Source organism: Heloderma suspectum, chromosome 1 (assembly GCF_057233095.1).
Source record: "Heloderma suspectum isolate Gila_16-S chromosome 1, 16-S_ref, whole genome shotgun sequence".
Taxonomy (NCBI): Eukaryota; Metazoa; Chordata; class Lepidosauria; order Squamata; family Helodermatidae; genus Heloderma; species Heloderma suspectum.
Window position 1 is genome coordinate 78,946,052 of NC_139458.1, and position 20,609 is coordinate 78,966,660.

At 42.4% G+C, this 20,609-nt stretch overlaps 1 protein-coding gene across 16 annotated transcripts in view; it reads right to left on the bottom strand.

Moving 5' to 3' along the window:
- Positions 1 to 20,609, bottom strand: part of LOC146357484 (zinc finger FYVE domain-containing protein 26-like) — a 68,656-nt gene that overhangs the window by 21,625 nt on the left and 26,422 nt on the right. For 15 of the 16 annotated variants that reach the window (XR_014789955.1, XR_014789958.1, XR_014789956.1 and 12 more), the window contains 18 exons: positions 20,046 to 20,312; positions 19,764 to 19,874; positions 18,402 to 18,566; positions 17,685 to 17,912; positions 17,061 to 17,166; positions 14,988 to 15,727; positions 14,139 to 14,335; positions 12,993 to 13,097; positions 12,413 to 12,535; positions 11,371 to 11,547; positions 11,009 to 11,255; positions 10,280 to 10,378; positions 6,332 to 6,489; positions 5,950 to 6,119; positions 4,422 to 4,453; positions 3,409 to 3,542; positions 2,347 to 2,567; positions 737 to 884 (listed from right to left, as the gene is read on the bottom strand). Coding sequence is in view for 13 of the 16 variants with exons in the window: in XM_084848608.1 (XP_084704734.1) it covers positions 737 to 884; positions 2,347 to 2,567; positions 3,409 to 3,542; positions 4,422 to 4,453; positions 5,950 to 6,119; positions 6,332 to 6,489; positions 10,280 to 10,378; positions 11,009 to 11,255; positions 11,371 to 11,547; positions 12,413 to 12,535; positions 12,993 to 13,097; positions 14,139 to 14,335; positions 14,988 to 15,727; positions 17,061 to 17,166; positions 17,685 to 17,912; positions 18,402 to 18,566; positions 19,764 to 19,874; positions 20,046 to 20,312 (3,428 nt within the window). In the remaining 3 variants the exon portion in view is untranslated. The remainder of the gene's footprint in view (positions 1 to 736; positions 885 to 2,346; positions 2,568 to 3,408; positions 3,543 to 4,421; positions 4,454 to 5,949; positions 6,120 to 6,331; positions 6,490 to 10,279; positions 10,379 to 11,008; positions 11,256 to 11,370; positions 11,548 to 12,412; positions 12,536 to 12,992; positions 13,098 to 14,138; positions 14,336 to 14,987; positions 15,728 to 17,060; positions 17,167 to 17,684; positions 17,913 to 18,401; positions 18,567 to 19,763; positions 19,875 to 20,045; positions 20,313 to 20,609) is intronic. The other variant, XM_084848618.1, reaches the window with a different exon arrangement.

The window sequence follows — 20,609 nt, forward strand, 5'->3', positions numbered from 1 at the left end:
ATATTTTGGATATCCCGGAGGATTAAGTTACCCCTGTGTTGGGAAGAGAACGACAGACCCCCTCCCTCCACCCCACAATCCAAGGAGTTTTCAGGAAGCCTAATCAAGTGACTATAACTGATTAAAAACGCAGGTGAGTGATCAATTACACTTCAGTATAAGTGCACATTGCCAGAACCTCTGTCCGTGTGCCTTTTTCAGATATTGAAGGAGATGTGGGATAACTTACAACAGAAGCGAATGCCCTATTGAATAAGTTTTGTTCTCCCTACTAAAAGTCAAACAGCAAACAAACACCCTAAAAAACAAAGGGAGCCTTTAAGTTACAGCCTCACCAATTAAAAAGATCTTGGCCACATGATCCTGCCATTCCAGGGCAGTGGGGAGATGTAATCCATTAGGGATCCGTCCTAACAGCAAACAGGGAAATGGCCCCTGCTGATTAATCAGCTAATATTTAGTTGCTTAATCTACCAGTTATACTGAGTTGAAAAAAAAAAAAAACATCTTGAGCCCTGGTTCTCAACATTTTATCAGTTATAGAGCCCAAGTTTGAAAAGTCCCAAAGGCTGATGGGTCAATCTCTCTGTCCTCACTGGGAAGAGACTTGGGCTGCAGTTCAAAAATACAGATTTGTGTTCTTCTCCAGAGAGATTGTCTCCATGCAGAGAACAGAGTAATGATTTATGGAACCCACAGGCGGTACTCCACCGCTACATCTTTCCCTGTGCATTACCTCTACGGCTAGTTCATAGTATTCCGCTTCTAAAAGTTGATTCCTCAATCTAGTAACTGCTGCAGGCTGTAGTATCTGATCCAGAGATGGTACACGACGATATGCAGCAGCTACTAAAATATTCAGCACATCCACTTTGCTTATGTAACTGTTGGTAGAATTAAAATAAGGAACATGTTAGACGTGGACGCACATTGGATCCATATGACTGAAAAATTCAGTATGATCCTTAACATAAAAAATGAAAAGGTCTCAATCCCTGGTACAACGTACTTCCAATACAGGATGCACAAGAGTAAACTTCAACACCTGGATTTGGGCCAACCAAACCAGCTGTCCATAATAAGGTATTTGAAGTATGAGACCAGGTCATACGTACAATTATGTGTAGTATATATTTTTAATCTCAAACCTCTTGTTTTAGTTCTGTACACTCATCCCTTGTGATAGCTTCTCCTTTAAAGAATCAACTATAGTTCGTTTCAAAGAACTGCATTTAAATGTTATGCGTTATTCTCAGGGGAAAAGAATACATATTCTATAATTTTTTTTAGAAACCTTACACCTAAGCAAACAGCTCAGAATAGGCAAACCCTTAGGGGTCAATACCAGCTTTTCCCTTCTTAGGATGTGTCCTGGGAACAGATCACACCTCATCCTGGATATCACTCCCAATTAGGGCTCCGCTTCTGGATTTTGTTATGCGGATGTTACCTCCTCACTGAGGAAGTCCTAACTTCTCCACAACATTCTTTGTGCAGACAGACACTGAGACAACACTTTCCAGATGGGTAGTTCGTTGCAGCAAAACCAAAACAGAACAATAAGCATCTTAAAGCACCTTACAAACACATTTATTATGCCATAAGCCTTCATGGACTAGGATCCGTTTCATCAGATGCATGGAGTGTTAAACTTAGTTGGCAGATAGACAGAGGGGTTTCCACTCCATTCTTGTTACTCAAAAGCTGGCTACTTATACCAATAGGCTGGGGTGGTTAATTGCAACTAAATCTGCCACAAATGGACACCAGGTTGGAGTCCACCCCTACCAGCAGATTTACATGTATGCGTGCTCTAATCTGCCACATAAAAGGCAGTCGTGGAGGCTTCCTTGCAAGTAATCACAAACTGTGTGCAACAATCCACAAATGCAAGAAGCAGCACAGAAACATATCAAGGCATGTGAGGTGGTCTGCCCATTTTCCTGTAAAGAAGTAGTGTCGAAGCAGACACAGCCTTAAAGCAAGGGAAATCAAGGCAGGATATAGCTCTCCATCACCCCACTTCCTGCACCTCCAGCAAAGGCAAACAGTCTCACTGTTTCTTTTCTTCTTTGGTAAGTAATCAAAAGAAAAGCAAGCCAACCCAAGAGCAGATCTATTATAGGTCTACACTAATTAAAACGAGCAAGGTAATAGTGGTCTTTCCTATGAACTGTTTCTTGATGCAACTGTACGATGAAACAAAAATGTGCCATGTTGGCTGAGGACTGTGGGAGTTGTAGTCAAACACATCTGGAGGGCACCAGGCTGGGGAAGGCTGCCATAGACCATGAACATCTTTGACTAAAGCATAAATGCATCTCAGGAGGAGTGCTGTCAAGTTACCTGTCACAAAGAGCTAGATCCTGGCTCCTTCCAGCTTTTACGAACATCATTTTGGCACTGAAAAGCAGCTGTTTCATGATATCTGTGAGGAGACCAGCATCCACTTCAGGATTTGTCAGGCCTTGCGACAGTCGGCAGCAGTGTTCTATCAACTGGTGACCACAGCCTATGCTGTCCGAGTGCAGATTGAAGATGGCGATACACAAGGAAGCACTGGGAGCCTGAATATGAGAAGAGGAAAGAAAAGGCAGATGCAGTCAGGACTCCATCCACAGCAGGCTGGAGCTAAGGAAACCCAGGTATTAGGGGGAACCAAAGTCAAGTGACCAAGCACATGAAGACAGATGCAGAACTACGTACAACTACAGCTCTTTACTATAAAACTCTAAGAGGCAGAATTGGAGTTCATTTTTCCCTTTAACTCCAGTGTGGACATACAGTAAATGCAAACAGATTTACATGCAACCTGATGGGGCTACAGCTAGCACATTTAGCTACTATGAGAGTTGGACAGAGCAATCCAAAGGCGAAGAGATCGCCAAATCCAAAGCCCTGTTGAGATCGCCAAATCCAAAGCCCTGTTGGGCTCGCACCAGCAAGGCGGAAGCTGGAAGGAGGCAGGCAGCTCGAGGGAAAACATGTTCACCAACTCCAGGGCTGGCTTATGTTTCTCCCCGTTCCGAAGCCTTCCCCAATCCCCTTCCAGAACAGCCCTCTTTTTGCCAGTACCACGGTCAGAGCACTGATGGCAGAGTGCCAAGTGCAGTCGGGGTTTCTGTGCCTGTGACAGGAAGGCCGTGAAAGGGGACCAGCTTTTCTGCCCATGAACCACCTTTCTGTGTGTGTGTGTGTGTGGGGGGTGATCTGTCAAATCATATGGACACTCTCCCAGGGACAATAGGATTGCAGCGTTAGGTGCTTTCCAAAAGCTCAGGAATGTCACTTGGATCCCTCCCCATCCCTCTGGTGTTCCCTTTCCCCATATCATTTCTATTCTTCCTTCCTGCTTGCCCTACTATACCATACAGAAGTCTGTTTCCCACTTTAAGAGCATTAATGTACCTGTTCGTAATAGAACTCGCCGCGCACAACTTCATTCTCTTCTTCCCTCAAAGAAAGAAGCCACTCGAGTTCTGTCATCCGTGGTACTTGCACTACTGCAGAATAACCTGAGCATCCATCACCAGAGTCCTCTGCTGCCATGTGCAGAAAAAATAAGTTAAGAAGAATTCAAGACAAAAAAGCCACATTTCACAAACAGCTCAACAATATCTTCGGAAGGAACATTTTGAGAAGAGAACAAAATACTTGTAGCACCATGGACTTGTCTTGCCCTAAACATTAAATGTTTGAACCATTCCACTTGCTGCAGTGAGATTTTATTTTTAAGTACTCCCCTCCCCAGCTTTAAAAATCTCATGTCACCTTTGTGCTTTGCACTCCCCACGTGACCACAGAGTGGGAAGGTCTATAAGGGGCAAGGAAGGCAGGTTCCTAAAGCATTTTTTTTCTTTTTTTTTAAGTGGCTCCTACTTTGTTAATTTTATTGCTCTTATATGATCAATTCTATTGATCTTATGATAAGTAGTGCCAGTTGCTGTTTTTCTTGTGGTGTTTTTATTATGACATTTTATTATGTTATTTTACTGTTAGCCACCTTGAAACATACATAAAGTTATCATCTGTATTGGACCAGTTAGCTATTTACCAGTGTAACAAGGATTTCCAGCCTAAACGTTCCTTTACCCATGCCGGAAGCAGCACAGTTTCCTAAGATTGCAGTACTTTTCAGCAAGTAGTTGGCCCAGTTAGCATAGATATTTCACCTATTCTCTTCCAGGAGAATAGCCATGTTAACCTTGCAGCAACATAGGTCAGAAAGCTCTTCCCACAATGCATTTGCTAGTTATTCAGGTGCCACCAGACTTTCCTTTTACCTTTTCTGCATTGCCCCCAAAGCATACTAAGAGCTAGAGCTGGAAATCCATGAACTCAGCCCTATTAGCCAGATGGGCGGCTAATAAATCAAATAAATAAATAAATATTACATCCTAACAAAAAGTTGTTCTCCTTACCTTCTTCTTGATCCAGATCCCCTTCTTCTGAACTAGAAAAAAGAAAAGAAAGGAAGATGCTTCATACCCATTTTAACATGCTTGGAAAAGTTAATCGGAGGACTTCAACAGAACAACCATTTTCAAAATATTCGCTAATTAAAGATCTACTTTTCCTATGCTCACATACATAAACATAGAATACAGTACTTGTTCCCCTCGCTAAATAAGAATCCTAATAACTTCTTGTTGAGCAAGATGGGAAACCAGCACTGAAATGTCAAGAGCTCAGTTTATGCTGCCTTAGATCTATTCAAACTGACAGCCACTGCAAAGACTTTTGGGAACCTTTTTGCTCAGTTCTAGCTAAGGAATGTTCATTAGCACATCCTGTCTATCCAGCTCCTGCACATATATGTACATGCCCGCCTACCTATGTGAATCATCTTTAAAGGTCCTCTTGTGTGTCCCAAAGTCCCCCAAAATATGTTCAATTGGGACCACTGAAAGGGTTGTTTTGGTGGCTACACTGAGGCTTGGTAACCCCCTCCGAAGAAAGTCCTGTCTCAGACCTTCCTTAATGGGCTTTCTGAAGATGGTGAAAATCTACCTTTTTAGGAATACAATTAGATTGGAACTGATTTTAGTTGTCTTTCAGGTATTTTTATTGCTGCTGTATTTGGTTATTTTTTCCTGCTGTTTTAATGCTTTCAGTGTTTCAGTGTCAGTTTATAAATGATTTTGTGTGTGCATCATTAATTTACGGGTTTACCTCTGTAATTTCTTCTGAGAAAAGACAGGATATAAATGTTTTAAATAAACAAATGATGGGTAGAAGGGTTCTACTCTCATGATCCTGACATTCTACTAGTGACCTCACAAGAACCCCGAAGTGCTGGTTCTCCTGGCTTGCCACATCTCTTGAATAGTGCCAGATCTCCTTTGCACAACTGCATTCCCAAATTTGCATGGTCACAGCCGATCCCCCCAAACATAACAAAAGAAGAAGCAGGAGAAGGCTGACCCACATGCAAAGCAGCAGCCAAAGTGAGAAACCCTCCAAAGAAGCAAAACCAATCACACAGTATAAAACCCGAGTGGGTGCAATAGTGACCATCATCTAATTAGAGCAAAGCCAACCATGGTAAATAAATCTAATACATGACAAATAATTATGTCCAACATCTTTCACTTCATGTGCATAACATTACTAGCAAATTCACAGGGCTGCTTTCTTCCATTCTTGCCCATGGATTGCTACTGTCATTATGGCCAAGAAACCACATGGGCTATTGATGCTTCAACATGGCCAGGTTCTTGCCACCGAGTAACTGGATGGTCAGGGCTAAATGAATAAGAATTAGCTGCAGCTCTCTGGGAACTAAGGTATTACAATGCTAGACAAAAGCAGCCACCAGCTAGGGATGCCAAGTCCCAAAAGGACCTTCTAACTAAAAGCAAAATCATTTTACGTAAAAATGTTTCACACAGTGACATCCAAGACAACGACTACAGATACGTTAAAAATGGAGAAAGACTGTTTACAAACATTTCTGGATCCTGGGGCAATACTGTAGAACCATCCTTGTTGTAATAACTGTAGCACTGGTCACACACGCGAGCTGGGTTTTCCCAACAACTTTCTACCACCATTTTCTTGGTAGAACAGGAACTGCACACCAGCCTCCCACAACGTCTGCAGTGATGTCGTCTATTAAACTGAGATACAAAGGACAACGTGTAAATGAGCCAACAGTATTTCAGCAGCTGTCATTTATCCCATTCAAGGTACCTAAACTTTGGATCGTTCATATAAAGTGACAAACATGACTGACAAAAGTTCGAAAAGCTGGATAGCAAAGGCCACTGGAATAATACCTATTCCAGTGCTCCAGTTGTATGACCCAAGCAAGGTCCTGGTGTTCCCTTACCATAGTAAAACGTTCGGTTTTGCAAACCATGCATGTGACTTCAGTTTCATCTGGAATCCATTGCTGTTTTGGTGGGGGCTTCTCTGGTGGCACAAACTCCTGAGGGGAGACAGTTCGCTGTAGGCTTCTATCTCTTGGGCTGGAAGAACATGTTGCATCTTAACAATAAAGAGAGAGAAACAAAAGTCAATGGAGAACTGAATTATTGCTAGCCCACAGTGACCAGATAACGCACAGGATGCTCTCACTGCTCAATCAGCTGGCATAGAAGACAATGTGCTTGAACAATTTCCATCACCTGTTATCCAGAAACAAACGTCTCTGGCTACAGTCACAAAAGCCAATCCTGGAGGCCTGGGAGAAGTGGAGGCTTGCTTACGTGTGCTCAGTAAATAAACTTACTCAAATAAACTTATTTAAGAAATAAAACACACACACACAGAAAACCCACTCCAGTTACATTGGAGAGAAATGGGCTAATTTTTTCCCCAAACCATAAAATAGATTTCATATGGCAACCTGCAGTGCTAACTTGCCCAGAGTGATTTGTTTTGCTTTGGGGTTTTGTCTGTTTGGTTTTACACACAATTACTTTACAGCACTTGCTCGAGAAACAAGGAGTGATAAACAAGGAGTAATGCTGCCCAGTTCCATTTATCTGAGCACAAATTTTCCAGAAGATAGCAGAACTTACTTTTGGAATCTACTAAATGGGAAACATTCAGCCACTGCAAAGCAAACAGCTGTTCCCAGAAAGCATTCTAATTAATATTATAAATTCTATTTTATATTACAAATATTACAATATTTAGATGATCATATCTATACATGTTATTAATAGAGACTACTGAAACAGGTTATATTGCCAAATGAAACTACATAGACACTTGGTGAAACTTCAATATATTCCAGGAACAGAGGGAAAGCTCTAAGTGGCCTTTTCATAACTGAAGGATACCAACAGGGGCAAGATATCAAATGGTGGTTGTCTTTTTTCAGTGGGCACTTCTGGCAAAGATCCTGAAGGGAGATTTTTCCATTCCACTTTTTACGAAATAGCAGATAGAGAACTTCATACTAAATGGCTAATACTACATAAGAAACTTTACCAGTGTTGATAGATGCTGTCCAAATGCTACTATGCGGAGCTCCACATGGCTTCCTAAATGCCTTGGGCCCAGATTACCTAAAGGACCACCTCCTCCTGTGCCATCCTGCCCACATCCTAAGATCTGATAGGGAGAGTTTTCTCTACATCTTGACTATGGCTGAGGCACAACTGGCTGGATGACCCAAGGGAGCCTTCTCTTCGGCCATACCTACATTACATAAATTTCTTCCACAGGAGGGACAGCTGGCCCCCCTTCTCTGGCCATCTTTCTAATTTGCCAGGCTCAGAAATTTGTAATGCTGATCTTGCTGTTTTTAAGTGTTTTTTTAAAAACCTGGTGTGACTGTTTGTTTTACTCAAATTATGCTAAAATATGGTAGATTTTGTTTTTAAAATTTCATGTGAGCCACCCTGAGTAAGCACATAGAGGCACAAGGGGAAACATTGACGAGGTAAGCTCTCAAGAAATAAGCCTTAGCTGGAACAGCTAACATGGATGTCAGGAAGATCTTGGTTAGGGAGCAATCCTATGGGCACTAGACGATGTCTAGAGGGCCGTAAGATTTTTCAGTTTCTGAGAACCGAGGTCGGAGCCAGGGCTCTGAACATGGTTCCCTGAAACTGCGCTTCCCACCCCCTCATAACTGGCACAGTTCTCCCCACGACAGCTACGTCTCCGCAATTGGAAACGGAGCAGAGAGACAGGGAAAAGGGGGCAGTCCTGGGGTGGGGACAATGGGAGCCGCTTTATACAGCTTCCTATGTGCTTCATGGCCTCCTTCCTCCCTCTCCCCGAAGCCACTGCTAGACAGCCAAAATCAGCCATCCAGCCATAAATGCAGGGCAGCTAGAGCACAGAGACAAGGATCGCCTCCATGCTATGGCCACCCAGCATTGGATACTCAGCAGCCTCCAACTTTGGAGGCTGGCAACTCTCTCAATAGGGTTGCACCCTTAGTCTAACGACACTTACTGTCTTTAGGAATTAAGTCATCATATTGCCATTTGGAAGGCAGATCTAAGAATCTTAATGTTCAAATGAACTTCTATTTCTGAACAGGAGGCTAGAGACGATTCAGTGCCTGCTGCACTTATTCCCTGAAGTGTATGAACCATATAGTCAGTTACTGGAGCAGCAAGAAGAACTGGTTCCAGGGAATGGGGCTCCAATAAGTCTTCTCCCAAATACAGGTTCCAGCATCTCCCCCAGGACAATCTATATGAAGTAGTCATGCTGGTGAGGGAAATGAGTACACCAGACCATGTAATTACTGCCAGCTTCTATACTGCAGAAATGTCTGGGTGCTTAGAAGAACTAGGTGAGCACAAACACTGTTTATAAGAGTAAGGGAATTGGGGGTGAAGGGAGGATAACCCATTATTACGGGCTTTCCACCTCTATCATGGAACAAGCATTGCATAGAGGTAATGATGAGACAGCAACTACCAGCACACTCTCTATTTAGAAAAGGGCTTCATGAAGGAGTCAGTCCTGTTTCTGGGACTCTCCAGCCAGACACTGGACCTAGGACTATTGTGTATGTCTCCTGGCAACATCTCCAACATTACAGAATACTCACACCGTGGGCCAATAGAGGCTGCTCTTGTGTACTTGTTGTGTTTTAGGCAGCTCAAAGGACAACCTTTTTGTTTTCTAATAAGAAGTATATGGCTAGCAAACTGCCAGCTCTAGAAAACAAACACACCACACAGACACTGACTCTTCATGCCCATATACCACTAGCTTTCCATGGAAGGGAACAGCACAGATGTTAAGATGAAAGGCCAACCCTCCAGTTTTTGGACTTCCAGTGAATGTCTTCTTGTTGTTGTTCAGTCGCTCAGTCATGTCCGACTCTTCGTGACCCCATGGACCATAGTACGCCAGGCCTTCCTGTCCTCCGCTCTCTCCCGGAGTGTGCTCAAGTTCATATTCATTGCATCGGTGATGCTATCTAGCCATCTCATCCTCTGCCGTCCCCTTCTCCTTTTGCCTTCAGTCTTTCCCAGCATCAAGGTCTTTTCCAGGGAGTTTTCTCTTCGCATTAGGTGGCCAAAATATTGGAGCTTCAGTATCTGTCCTTCCAATGAGCACTCAGGGTTGATTTCCTTTAGGATGGACTGATTTGACCTCCTTGCAGTCCAGGGGACTCGAAAGAGTCTTCTCCAGCACCACAGTTCGAAAGCATCAATTCTTTGGCGCTCAGCCTTCCTTATAGTCCATCTCTCACAGCCATACATTACTACTGGAAAAACCATAGCTTTGATTATGCGGACCTTTGTCAGCAAGGTGATGTCCCTGCTTCTTACTATGCTGTCTAGGTTTGCCATAGCTTTCCTCCCAAGGAGCAAGCGTCTTTTAATTTCATGGCTACAGTCCCCGTCTGCGGTGATCTTGGAGCCCAAGAAAATAAAATCTGTCACTGCTTCCATTTCTTCCCCTTCCATATGCCAGGAAGTGATGGGGCCAGATGCCATGATCTTCGTTATGTTGAGTTTCAAACCAGCTTTTGCACTCTCCTCTTTCACCCTCAACAAGAGGCTCTTTAGATCCTCTTCACTTTCTGCCATTAAGGGAATGTCTGCATACTAGCAAAGCACTTTAGAGATCTATTGACCAGTTAATATTTTATATTTATATGCACCAAAGCCAACAGAAGCGCCATATCAAACATTCTCTTTATAAACTCTCTGTAAACCAGAAATGGTCTAAAGCAAAAAATAATATCTTCAATGCTTCTTAAATATAGCAGGAGCAGATGACATCAGAGAAGGAGGATTTACAGAAAAACATAAGTATTAAAACAGAATCTGGACAGTAAACCTTTTTCTCTCACCAGGAAAACTAGCTGGGAATTTTTCTATTGATTCCGATTTGGACAAGGTGTCAGACTCAGACCCCCGATACAGACTCTCTTGAAACTGAATCACTGAATCTAGGACAAGAAGAGCAGTTAAGATATTGGTCAACCATTTTTATCTGTAAAGAAGATTAGAATAATCCATTCACAGTACAGCACAAAAACATATGATCAAAATCAGATTAGCTCGTGTGATGCAAGTGACTACAGCTTTTGTACAAATTTGCCTACAAATGATTTATTAACGCAACAGCATGAACTCCAGGTGTAAAGTTCCGATTTTGCATCCAAGAAGTAGAAGGAATGTAGATATGCTAGGCCTTTTCAAGTTCTCTTCCCTAAAAACTTTTGACAATGCTATCTTTTAAAAATGTACAAAACACTGAGTTACAGAACCAGACGTAGATACAGGCCCCATTACTACAATTAACCAAAGTACTATGCCTAGCAATAGTAACATTATATTGAGTGACAATAGAGCTAGTGAGTTTGAATGGGAAGAGGAAGAAATGGGGTAGCACAGGGGCTCTTAGGTCATGCCACTAGCCATTAACCCAGGTTTCCAGAAGCCATGGCAATAAGAATGTTTTGGTGGCGGCAGCTGCCTGCGTTCCAAATCTGTCCTCCGAGCCAAGTATCTGTGACATGTGGTTAAAGAGCACATGGAACATATTCATTGACTGGAGACTTCCAAAAAGCAGTCACCTGATCTCTTCTCTTTTAATGAGAAAGGAAAGTCGAGGGCTTTCCTGGCATACTTGGAGAGCAAAGCATCAACATCTTCCACAGTGAAACCTATCTCTTGCCCAACCAAGAGCTGGTGCACTGTCTGTATGGCTACTGCTGCCCAGTCCACTTTCATGTTCATCAAGAGCTGTTCCAGCATGAGCAGTGGCTTGCAGGACAGATGAGAGTAGCTAGCACGGGAAGGCTCAGGAAGAGTCAGTAATACCTTGGATAGAGAAGATAGAGAACTACCATTATTTGAGAGAAGAACCTGAAATCACATAGTTGGGGAAGGACTAAGTGTCTTGTGGCACATCGTTAAGAATGTAGCTTCTGCTTACCTTAGATCCCATGTAAAGAGCCTGAATTTCATTATGGCGCATAACTGTTAAGTGCTTGTAGAAGTATGTTGTGAGATAATCTGCAAGGAAATGAGAAGCTGCCAAGCTGGGATGTTTATCGAGACATTGTTCACTTATGACAAGCTGAATGTCTGGATCTTCTATCCTTTGCAAGAGCTACAAAGAAATAAAAGCAAAACATTCACCTCATTCAGATGATAAATAACGTGCTGTGCTGTCCCAAGGCATTTTACTCCTTTTCTGGAACTAACACTTTAAAACACCTTGCTGCACCATTCAGACGCCAGTCCCTACCTTTGTCTATCCTCTCCCCAGCCCCACAGTGCCACCTGAAGCAGGTCGCTTCACTCTACTGCAGCCCTCCCCAATCTGATGCCCTCCAGATGTGCTAAAACAAAACTCCCAGCATCCCCACAGCTAGCAGGTAACAACAGTGGGTCTTCTTGGTTATGGCACCCACTCTCTGGAACAACCTTCCATGTGTTGCTCAATAGACAGAAACTGTGGTGAGCTTTAAACACCTCTTGAAGACATATTTGTTTATACAAGCTTTTCCTGGCTTGTAATGGACTATGACATCACTCCATTTTATTATTGTGTCCATTGCAATGTTAATTATTATGTTCTATTGTTCCTACATTGCTTTTATATCCATTTTATATTGTGTTATATATGTATTGTGAACTGCTTGGAGATTTTAGGTTCTTGAGCGGTATAGTATGTATAAATAAATATATAAATAAGGTTAGAGAGATGCACTTGTATGATCAGGAGCCATAATTGTCAAAGGCTTCAGGGCACATGCTTTCCATGTGTTCAAACACAGACACAAAGAGACCCATCCATTTCAGTAGGTCACCAAGGAGGCACCCAGTGAACACGGGAACTCACTTCCCCCCCCATAAATTGCAGTCCACACCTGCGTAACACTCAGAGGAAAACAGGCAAAGTTTGGTGATACAACCTATGTAACCTTGATCTCAAAATGATTGTCGAAAGATAATAAAAATGAAATAGTTACCTGCAAAGCCTTTTCTGTATCTCCCATCTCCAACAAATGAAGAAGGTGCTCTTGATGAAGGTTGATCAAATGATCTCTTGGAACAGAATATAAATTACCCCATTCTTCGCATAATTCATAATCCTAGGATAAAGACAAACAACTCTTCCTTGGATAACTGTCATTCAAATACTGTAATCAGGAAAAGCTTAAAGACCTTTTCGCAAGATCAGGGGTGGGCAACTTTTAGCCCTCCAGATTTTTTTGGACTACAACTCTCATCAGCCCTAGCAAACAAAGCCAGTGGTGAAGGATGATGGGAGCTGTAGGCAAAAGCATCCCTGCTGTAGAAAGAAAAAATGTTACGCCTCTATTGAGCAAGGAAAGAACAGAAGTAAAAGATACAGCTCCTGTCTACCATGGGAATAGCATATGGACAGCAGTGAAAGCCAAGACTGTGGGCTTCTCAGAAGCAGCTATTTGGCCACTTGGAAACAGGATGATGGACTAGATGAAGCTGTTAAATGTTTTAGGCAAAAACAAAGGATTCCACAGCAGCAAGCTTCTAAGAAAAAAAGTGATACAAAAAACCATGTCCTACCTTTGCTTCTAGAATCACCTCTATAATAGCCTGGGGATCATCAGTACAAGCTCTTTTCAGGTCCTGCCAGTCATGCCACACTGGGACATCTTGTAGACTTAGAATCTGACAAAAGAAAAGCAAATACAGCTGAATAATCACTTAAGCCATTTCCCTTTCTTCTTTTTTTAAGAAAAGAAACAAGGCAAGAACTGAATTAGCCACTCCAGGAATTATTCTAATTTAGAAGTGGGCTGCTTCCAAAAGAGCAGAAAGAGCTATTGTCACTTTCATACAGCACCACCAGTGTACAAAACACTTTAGAGTACAAGCAAAGAGAACAGTTCCTACCCCAATAGGTATATAAAGTAAATATGACTGCAACAGAGATAAGGAAGGGAGGGGAGGAAAGGAAAAGCAGAGGGTAAGAAATCATCCTAGGATAACTGTCATCCACAGAAATGTCATGCCTCTTGCCAACTTAGCATTTGCTTGTCAAGCAGAAAACTAGATCAGAAGGTCACGTGAAAGTGCTTTGGAAAAAACAGTTCTATGGTTTTCACATATCCCAACGGAAGAAACAAGTCAATGGGATACCATCATCCTACTGATACAAATTCTCATTTGCAGAAAACCCTGGGGTCCAATGAAGCCTCAACTGAGTACGTTTCCAGTCTTCAAAGTTAATGCAGGGAAACAAGGTGTTTCCCCCCCCATTAGAATAATCATTCTTCAAAAAGTTAACAGCTACATCATAATGCCTAAAATTTACTAGGAACGGTAGATAAAATCAGAGACATGCATATAAGCTAAGTCATTTTAAGCTTCTAAGCCTCATGATCTTAAACATGCTTATCTGATAGATCCATTGATCACAATGAAACATACTTCCCAATAATGTTTAACCTTCCTACTCTCCAAAGGCTCTAAGATAGGTTATACCTGTATGAAACACCAGAGATACCTGCCTCAAAGTTTGGTGCAACTATTTTCACTTTCTTCTCAAAAATGGAGCTAGAAATTCATGATGAAAACCCAGGCCTTTAAATACTTCTTAAAATCAAGGCAGGTTTGATCCATGGAGAAGGCAGTTTCTACATTCAGCAAAAGAAAGGGACCCAAGTGTCAGGGAGAAATATTTTATCCCTAATAAAATGGCTTGGGTACCTTTTGGTAAACCTGAAGCTCTCTTGTTTTGCTCTGCAGATCTGCTCTAAGTTCTTCAGATACCTCAGGGTCACAGGCACAATAGGCTAAGATTTCCAGAGAAGCGTCCAAGGGCCACCTATCCAGACAGCGCAGTGCCAATCTGCTCCTCAGCATGGCATCTCTCACTCGGAACAGGTATTGCCAACCTTCCTTACCTGGAAAGGAAATACAATACACAGATGTGAAGCCCAGTCTCAGTGTGTTCTAGATATACAGGGTTAACCCCCGTACTGGATAATATGACACAAAAGAGGTTGGCGCAACACTGTTGGGACCACAGAAAGCTGCCTCACACAGACTCAGACCATTGATCCATCTAGCTTAGTACCATCTACACTGACTGGCAGCAGCTCTCTAGGATTCCAGGCAGAAGTTTTCCCTACCTGGAGTTGCCAGCAACCAAACCTGGGACATTCTGCATACAACGCAGGTGCTCTGCCCACGCTATAGCCTTTCCCTTCACTACTGGCCTTCCTGCCTGCCCCTACTTTTTATAAATCAACAGTTCAAGAAATGGTCATTTCCTCCTGCCTCCCCAGAAAAACTTTATTTTTATTTTTCCATTTAAACGGTCTCCCTGCCGCCCCCGCTCACGCCCCATGCCTCAACAAGGCTACCTCTCATATATGTATACCTCCAGGTCTACTAGAGGAGACTGCATGAGCCCAAGTTTCAGACTCGATGGCCAAACCATGGTTTGGCCATTGCAGGTCAACACAGTTTTCCTTTTCCTCCCAAAATTAGTAGATCAAACCCCCAGTGTCCAGCCCAAGTGCCATCTGTAAAGAAGAACGATTCCTTTGTTACCATCAGCAGTGGCACAACTCAGCACAGCATCTCGCACAGTGTTTAGCTCTTCCATATCCTGGATGTAGAGATCCAAGACCTTCAGGGCTCTGGGCCAGTCCCCTACAGTGAGTGCTTGCTCAAAGACCTCCGTTAATGCCTCGACGGCCGTGACAAAATGCAGTCCCAGGAAAAGCAAGGAGATGTAAGACTTGCCACAAAGTCCACTAGCCAAGCTTTTCCCCTTGTCCTGAGGGTCCTGCAGGGGCTCAGACATGACAAGAAGAAAGCTCTCCAGAAATGGAAACTCCTTTAGCAGGGCTTCACATTCCTTGGAAACATGCTCGATAGACAGGGGCACTTCACGCTTGCCTCGGAACTCCATCCATGACAGGCTTTGTTTGGGGGTTTTCTGAACCTTTGAGGCACTGAGACAAGCCACAGCAGCTGTCAGTTTTGACTGAGACTTCAGGAAATTGAGGGTGGAAGCCGTGAGCACATGCTGGTTCTGGTCAGGTGAGGAGAACGAGGGATGGCTGGAAGTGTCCTTGGAGTCCATGGCTGGATTACGAACGGGCACCTCAACATCAGGCAGACAGTGATACGCATGCAGGTGTGCTAGGCCACTAATGCTCATCAAAAGGGACCTAGTCTGGCTATTTTGCCTGGTATTGCACAGAGGCAATGGCTTACAGCAACAGTTAATGATCACTTGCTGCACATTTAAATTCAGTTCTTCTTTGGCCAGCAACAAAGACAACCTGCAAGATTGAAAAGTGGAACATGTAATAAATGTGACCTTATATTGAACGTTTCACACATCACTCAATTTGCCTTGCAGAGACCCGCAGCAGATCCCAGCTTCCTGATGAGTCTACCTGTATGATGGAAATTTTTGCCAAATGTGCATGGCATGTTCATACTTACATTTTCAGATGTAACCTTAGAACATCTTAAAAACAGTGTGTGTGAAGAAGCCCTGTTACATCACATTATGCTCATCTCTTTTATATGGCAGTAATGAAGCTACTCTTACTTACAACATTAGCTCCTCCATGAAAAGGGGCATACCAGTTGCATAGCCTACTTGTGACATCATTATAAGTTAGGACTTCCAAGAGCATCCAGGACTCTTGCCATACATTTCCTTACTTAATCTAACAAATAAATGCTTCAAACATTTTTAGAAACGGATTTCTAAAAATAAATTAAAAAGCCACCGAGAGATACTCCACAGCTGGAGATTTTATCGTGTGTGTTAACTGTCATGTTTCAGCTGGAAATAAGTTATGTTCTGGAAAGTTAGCAGACATTTCTGTGGTTACGGAAAAGCAGCTTAAAAACAGGCTGACCTATGCATTCAAGATCATGAAACTTTCCTGGATTGTGCCACCTCGGATTTCAGGAAGCAGTAGTGGTGGTGGCGGCGATGATGTAGAATAACCTATTTTTAATACCTCCCCATGTAATAACAGTTATCTACACATAGAACACTAGCAGATCAGGGAGAAGCCTAGGCTAGAATTTACCTCCCTAATGTGCTAGCTTTCTGTGCAGAGAAAACACAGGAAGTATTCTACCACTTGATTTTGCTGAACCACTAGCTTGGTTTTGTGTTGCTCAGATACCTGGGTGCGCACAGATTCACCTACAAAACCCATTTAGACACTTTCTGCTGTAGCTCCACAGTATGCAAGAGCAGACCTTGAGAAACATTTTACTAAAGGTGTCTAGCACTAGCTCCAAAGAACATGGTGGTATTATTTCTCAAATCCAAATTTCCATTATGTGCTAAAAGATGTGCAAGATACTTCATTCAGATCCACCCAACACATCTCACAATAGCATTGGACCTCCCAAAACAAAACTTACGTCAGTGGAAGAGTAGAGAGATACAAACTCCACCGAGGCTATTACAGCAAATACTTCTCTAGCCATTTAAGAATAGTCAGGTTTTGGTGACTGCAGAATATTTCTTCAGCACCACTTTGCATGCAGTCTAAAAACAAACTCACTCAAGAGAATAAAACTGAAAATCAGACTTCCAAACAAACATGTTCAAACATCGCAACATCCATGTCTGAAAACACTTACCTGTCAGGAACAACTTGTTTCTCAAACAAAAGTTGGGACAGCAAATGACAAGGGGTCTGCTGCAGTAGTATGAAAGGATTTCCCACTCGTACCTCTGCAGACTGATCTAGATTTAAAGAAAAAATATTCGAAAATGTTCCAGTATTGTTTGGACTTGATTCCATGTTATGCATCTGAAATCCACCTTCCAAAGATTGTGCCATGCTGTAAACTTGCTATGCTCTCCTTTATAGTTATAGCTGCACAGACCCAAGATTGTTTATGGCAAACTTCCCCTTCAGAAGGTGCCCTTCTGAAGTTTTGGATTACAACTCACAGTATTCCTGACCATGGCCATGCTGGCTTGGGTGGTGGAAGTTGATATCCAAAACATCTGGAGGTTTATGGAGTACATCTACCACTTTAATCAAACTTAGTCACAAACAGCTCATCAGCCTGATATGACCATGGAAAATGTTACCTACAAATATCGGTGCAATATGCATTCGCTCACTTTAATTCCTCATTAAGAATATTAGTTTGAGAGAGAGAGAGAGAGAGAGAGAGGTTTTCCCTCATTTAAAAACGTGTAAACTCTTGAATTAAAACCTGGATTAGCTTGTTTAGTGGTGCACAATCTCTTACCTAATTCTGGAGTGACACTTCGGAAGACAATGGCAGCTAGCCTGTTGATATAATCAAAGAAATTCTGTGCATAGGCATTCTGCATGTGGCTCTCCTGCATGGTATGAGCATGTTGATCCAAGGTTCTCAGCAAAAGTTTGATTTCTTTGCAAACTGGATGCGCTTCTAATTCTGCAGGTTTCAAAGAAGCCTGTTCTACTAACAAGGCAAGCAGATTCCCTTTGGAATCTATTAAAACAAGAGGATTAGAGATTGTATGCTAATGTGATGGAGCATTTAAAGACAACAATCCTTTTTCCTTACCCAAATTACACCCCTTCCATTCAAGCAGACTATCATGTTGGAACAGACCTATGTGGTCTGACCCTCTTTCCAACAATGAGAGAAGCCTTATGGAACTTTTACACATAAGTATGAAGCCATTTTAAATGGAAATAATTAAGTAGATTATGAGGTTAAAATGTATTCTTTTTTAAAAATCCAGTGTTAACATATCTTCCTAAGAAGCACTGCAAACACTAAATAAAGAAGTTCTTGAGCCTGAAAGTAATATTTATGTCAAATGGGAAATGTTGAAGTGGCTTTATTTAAGACCCTATATATCATTAACCTAAAATTTGGGGTTAAACTTAAATTCAAAGCAAAAAAAAAATATTTGAGTGATTGTAAAGAAACCAAGTGAAACACACAAACAGACACACACACTTACTTACTTACCAGAAGAATCTTCCACATGTGCTAGTTTTTGCAGGATTTGGTCAAAATGCTGTGATAAAACAATCTGATTAGTAATACAATTCTCAGTTACAGCAGGGTAGCAAGTCTGCAGCAGATCAGCAATGCTGCAATGGAAGTGACTACTTATTTTCTCATCAGAGATTTCTGTTGGGAAACAAAAGGAAACATCCATTAATACCAAACCTCAATGTCGTTTTAAATATTAAACAGGTATGTAAAAGCACATAAAGAGGACTAAGTGCCATGATTGGGGCCAAACGGTGAACTGAGTCAATACATCATAAAGACAGCTGCTTTATATTGAGTAAGACCACTCACTGGTCCATCAAACCCAAATTGTCTACTTTGACTGGCAGCAGCTCCCTGAAGTGTCAACTCATGATCTCTAACACTCCAACTTGGATCCTCTCTGGTTTCCAAGGTTGCTTCACACCTTATCATTGCCTGTATGGAACTCAATCTCCACATATACTAACATCTGAGAATTTTTACTGCTGGAGTTACATCAACTGGGCAGCCAAGAGCAACTGCTGAATTTTTTTTTTCCTACAACATCTATAAACTGGTCTATATATGAAAAGAAATCTTGGGAGAATCCAAGAGATCCATCTTGTCAGGATTCAAGTGGATTAGGAGATCTACATGGCCTCCATCTTGCCAGGATTCATCTTCAGTTTATTGACCCTCATACAGCCCACTCATAGCAAGAAGCCAACTTAGTTCACACTTCAGCCCTGGTCCACCCCTATTGAAATAGGAGCACCATTCTGAGGAAGGTACGTAAGGTGATGAGACAGACCCCAAATTCTGCGAAGTGGATTGCCAGCAAGTCCTCTTCAACAGGCAACACTTTCGCATCTCTTGATTGCGAAAGTAGGGAACCAGCTGGCGTTCTTCAGGAACTCCAATTAGGCCCTGTGTCCTCCAATTTCTGATCCCTAGTTAATCCCACATGAGGTGTAAGAAACAGTTCAGGGTGGCTAACAGTCATCATAGTACAAACACACAGCCATAAGAACTATCAATAAAAACAAATATAAAGCACCACTTAAAATATCCTCCTTAAAAATGTTGAAAATCAGAAGCAGGAGACAGAGAGATTACATTCAGTTGCAGAGTAAAACGATCTAGTAAAACCTGTTATTGAGGAGGAGCAGCAAGAACAGAAAGTCAAAGGTTGAAGGCCTTCCTAAAGAGGAAAGTCTTCACGATTCAGCAGAAGGCCAATAAAAAGGGGCCAAATGAGCCTCCCTCAGGAGGGAGGTCCATGGGCTAGACGCAACTACTGAAAATGGTTCTTCCAGGAATGAGTGAACTAATCATTTGAAGCAATGTAATTACCTGATTTAGGCTGCCCTTGTGATGTATTGACAATTTTACTTATTTGTTGAAGAACTGCTGGGAAGCCTCTCATGCCCTCACAGCACTGCAGAACAGAATCAAGTCTTCGGCCTGTGATCAGATGCAGCAGGCAAAGTGAGGCAGGAATATACGGGAACAAAAATATAAGTTGACACAATTACATTCAAGCTCTATCATTGCCACAGTTGTCTTACTTACTTACAGTGCCACAAGTTTCTTTAAAAATAAGACAATATAATGGAACAGCAGAGGGAAACGCACCCTTCATTTCGAGGCTGTTATGCAACCTTCTCTCTGCTGTTTCTAAGAGCTGCTTACAGGTTTTCCACAAGTGGCACTGAGTAGATGCCAAGTCAAATATGGCCATTGCGGCAGGGCAGAGGCCTTCCAGGACATTGCTCAGAGGGTTGGTATGCTCCAGCTGGATGCTGCTGGCCCAGAAACTCTCTTGAAGCATAGGGACCACAAGGCCTTCCGAAGGGGCAAGCAGCTTATCAGTAACATCAGAGATGGAGTAAAACACCATGCCTTGGGAAAGAGAAAGAAAACGCTGTATCAAGGATTTGGGCCCAAATGTAACATGCAATATAGTTTTTCAGTCGGATCAACCTTGGCGATCAATGGGGTGACAGACGTTGCAGCCAGATCACCCTCAAATATGCTGCATATATTTTAAATGCAAAGGCCTGTGGCTGATGCAAATAAAGGAATCCGAATCTTTTCAATCCTGAAGTCAGATCTCTCTTGGCTTCACTTTGACATGGTCCAATTCTGGGAAAGTACAATTCCCTTTTAATGCTTAGTATGGCTTTAGCTGACAGAGCA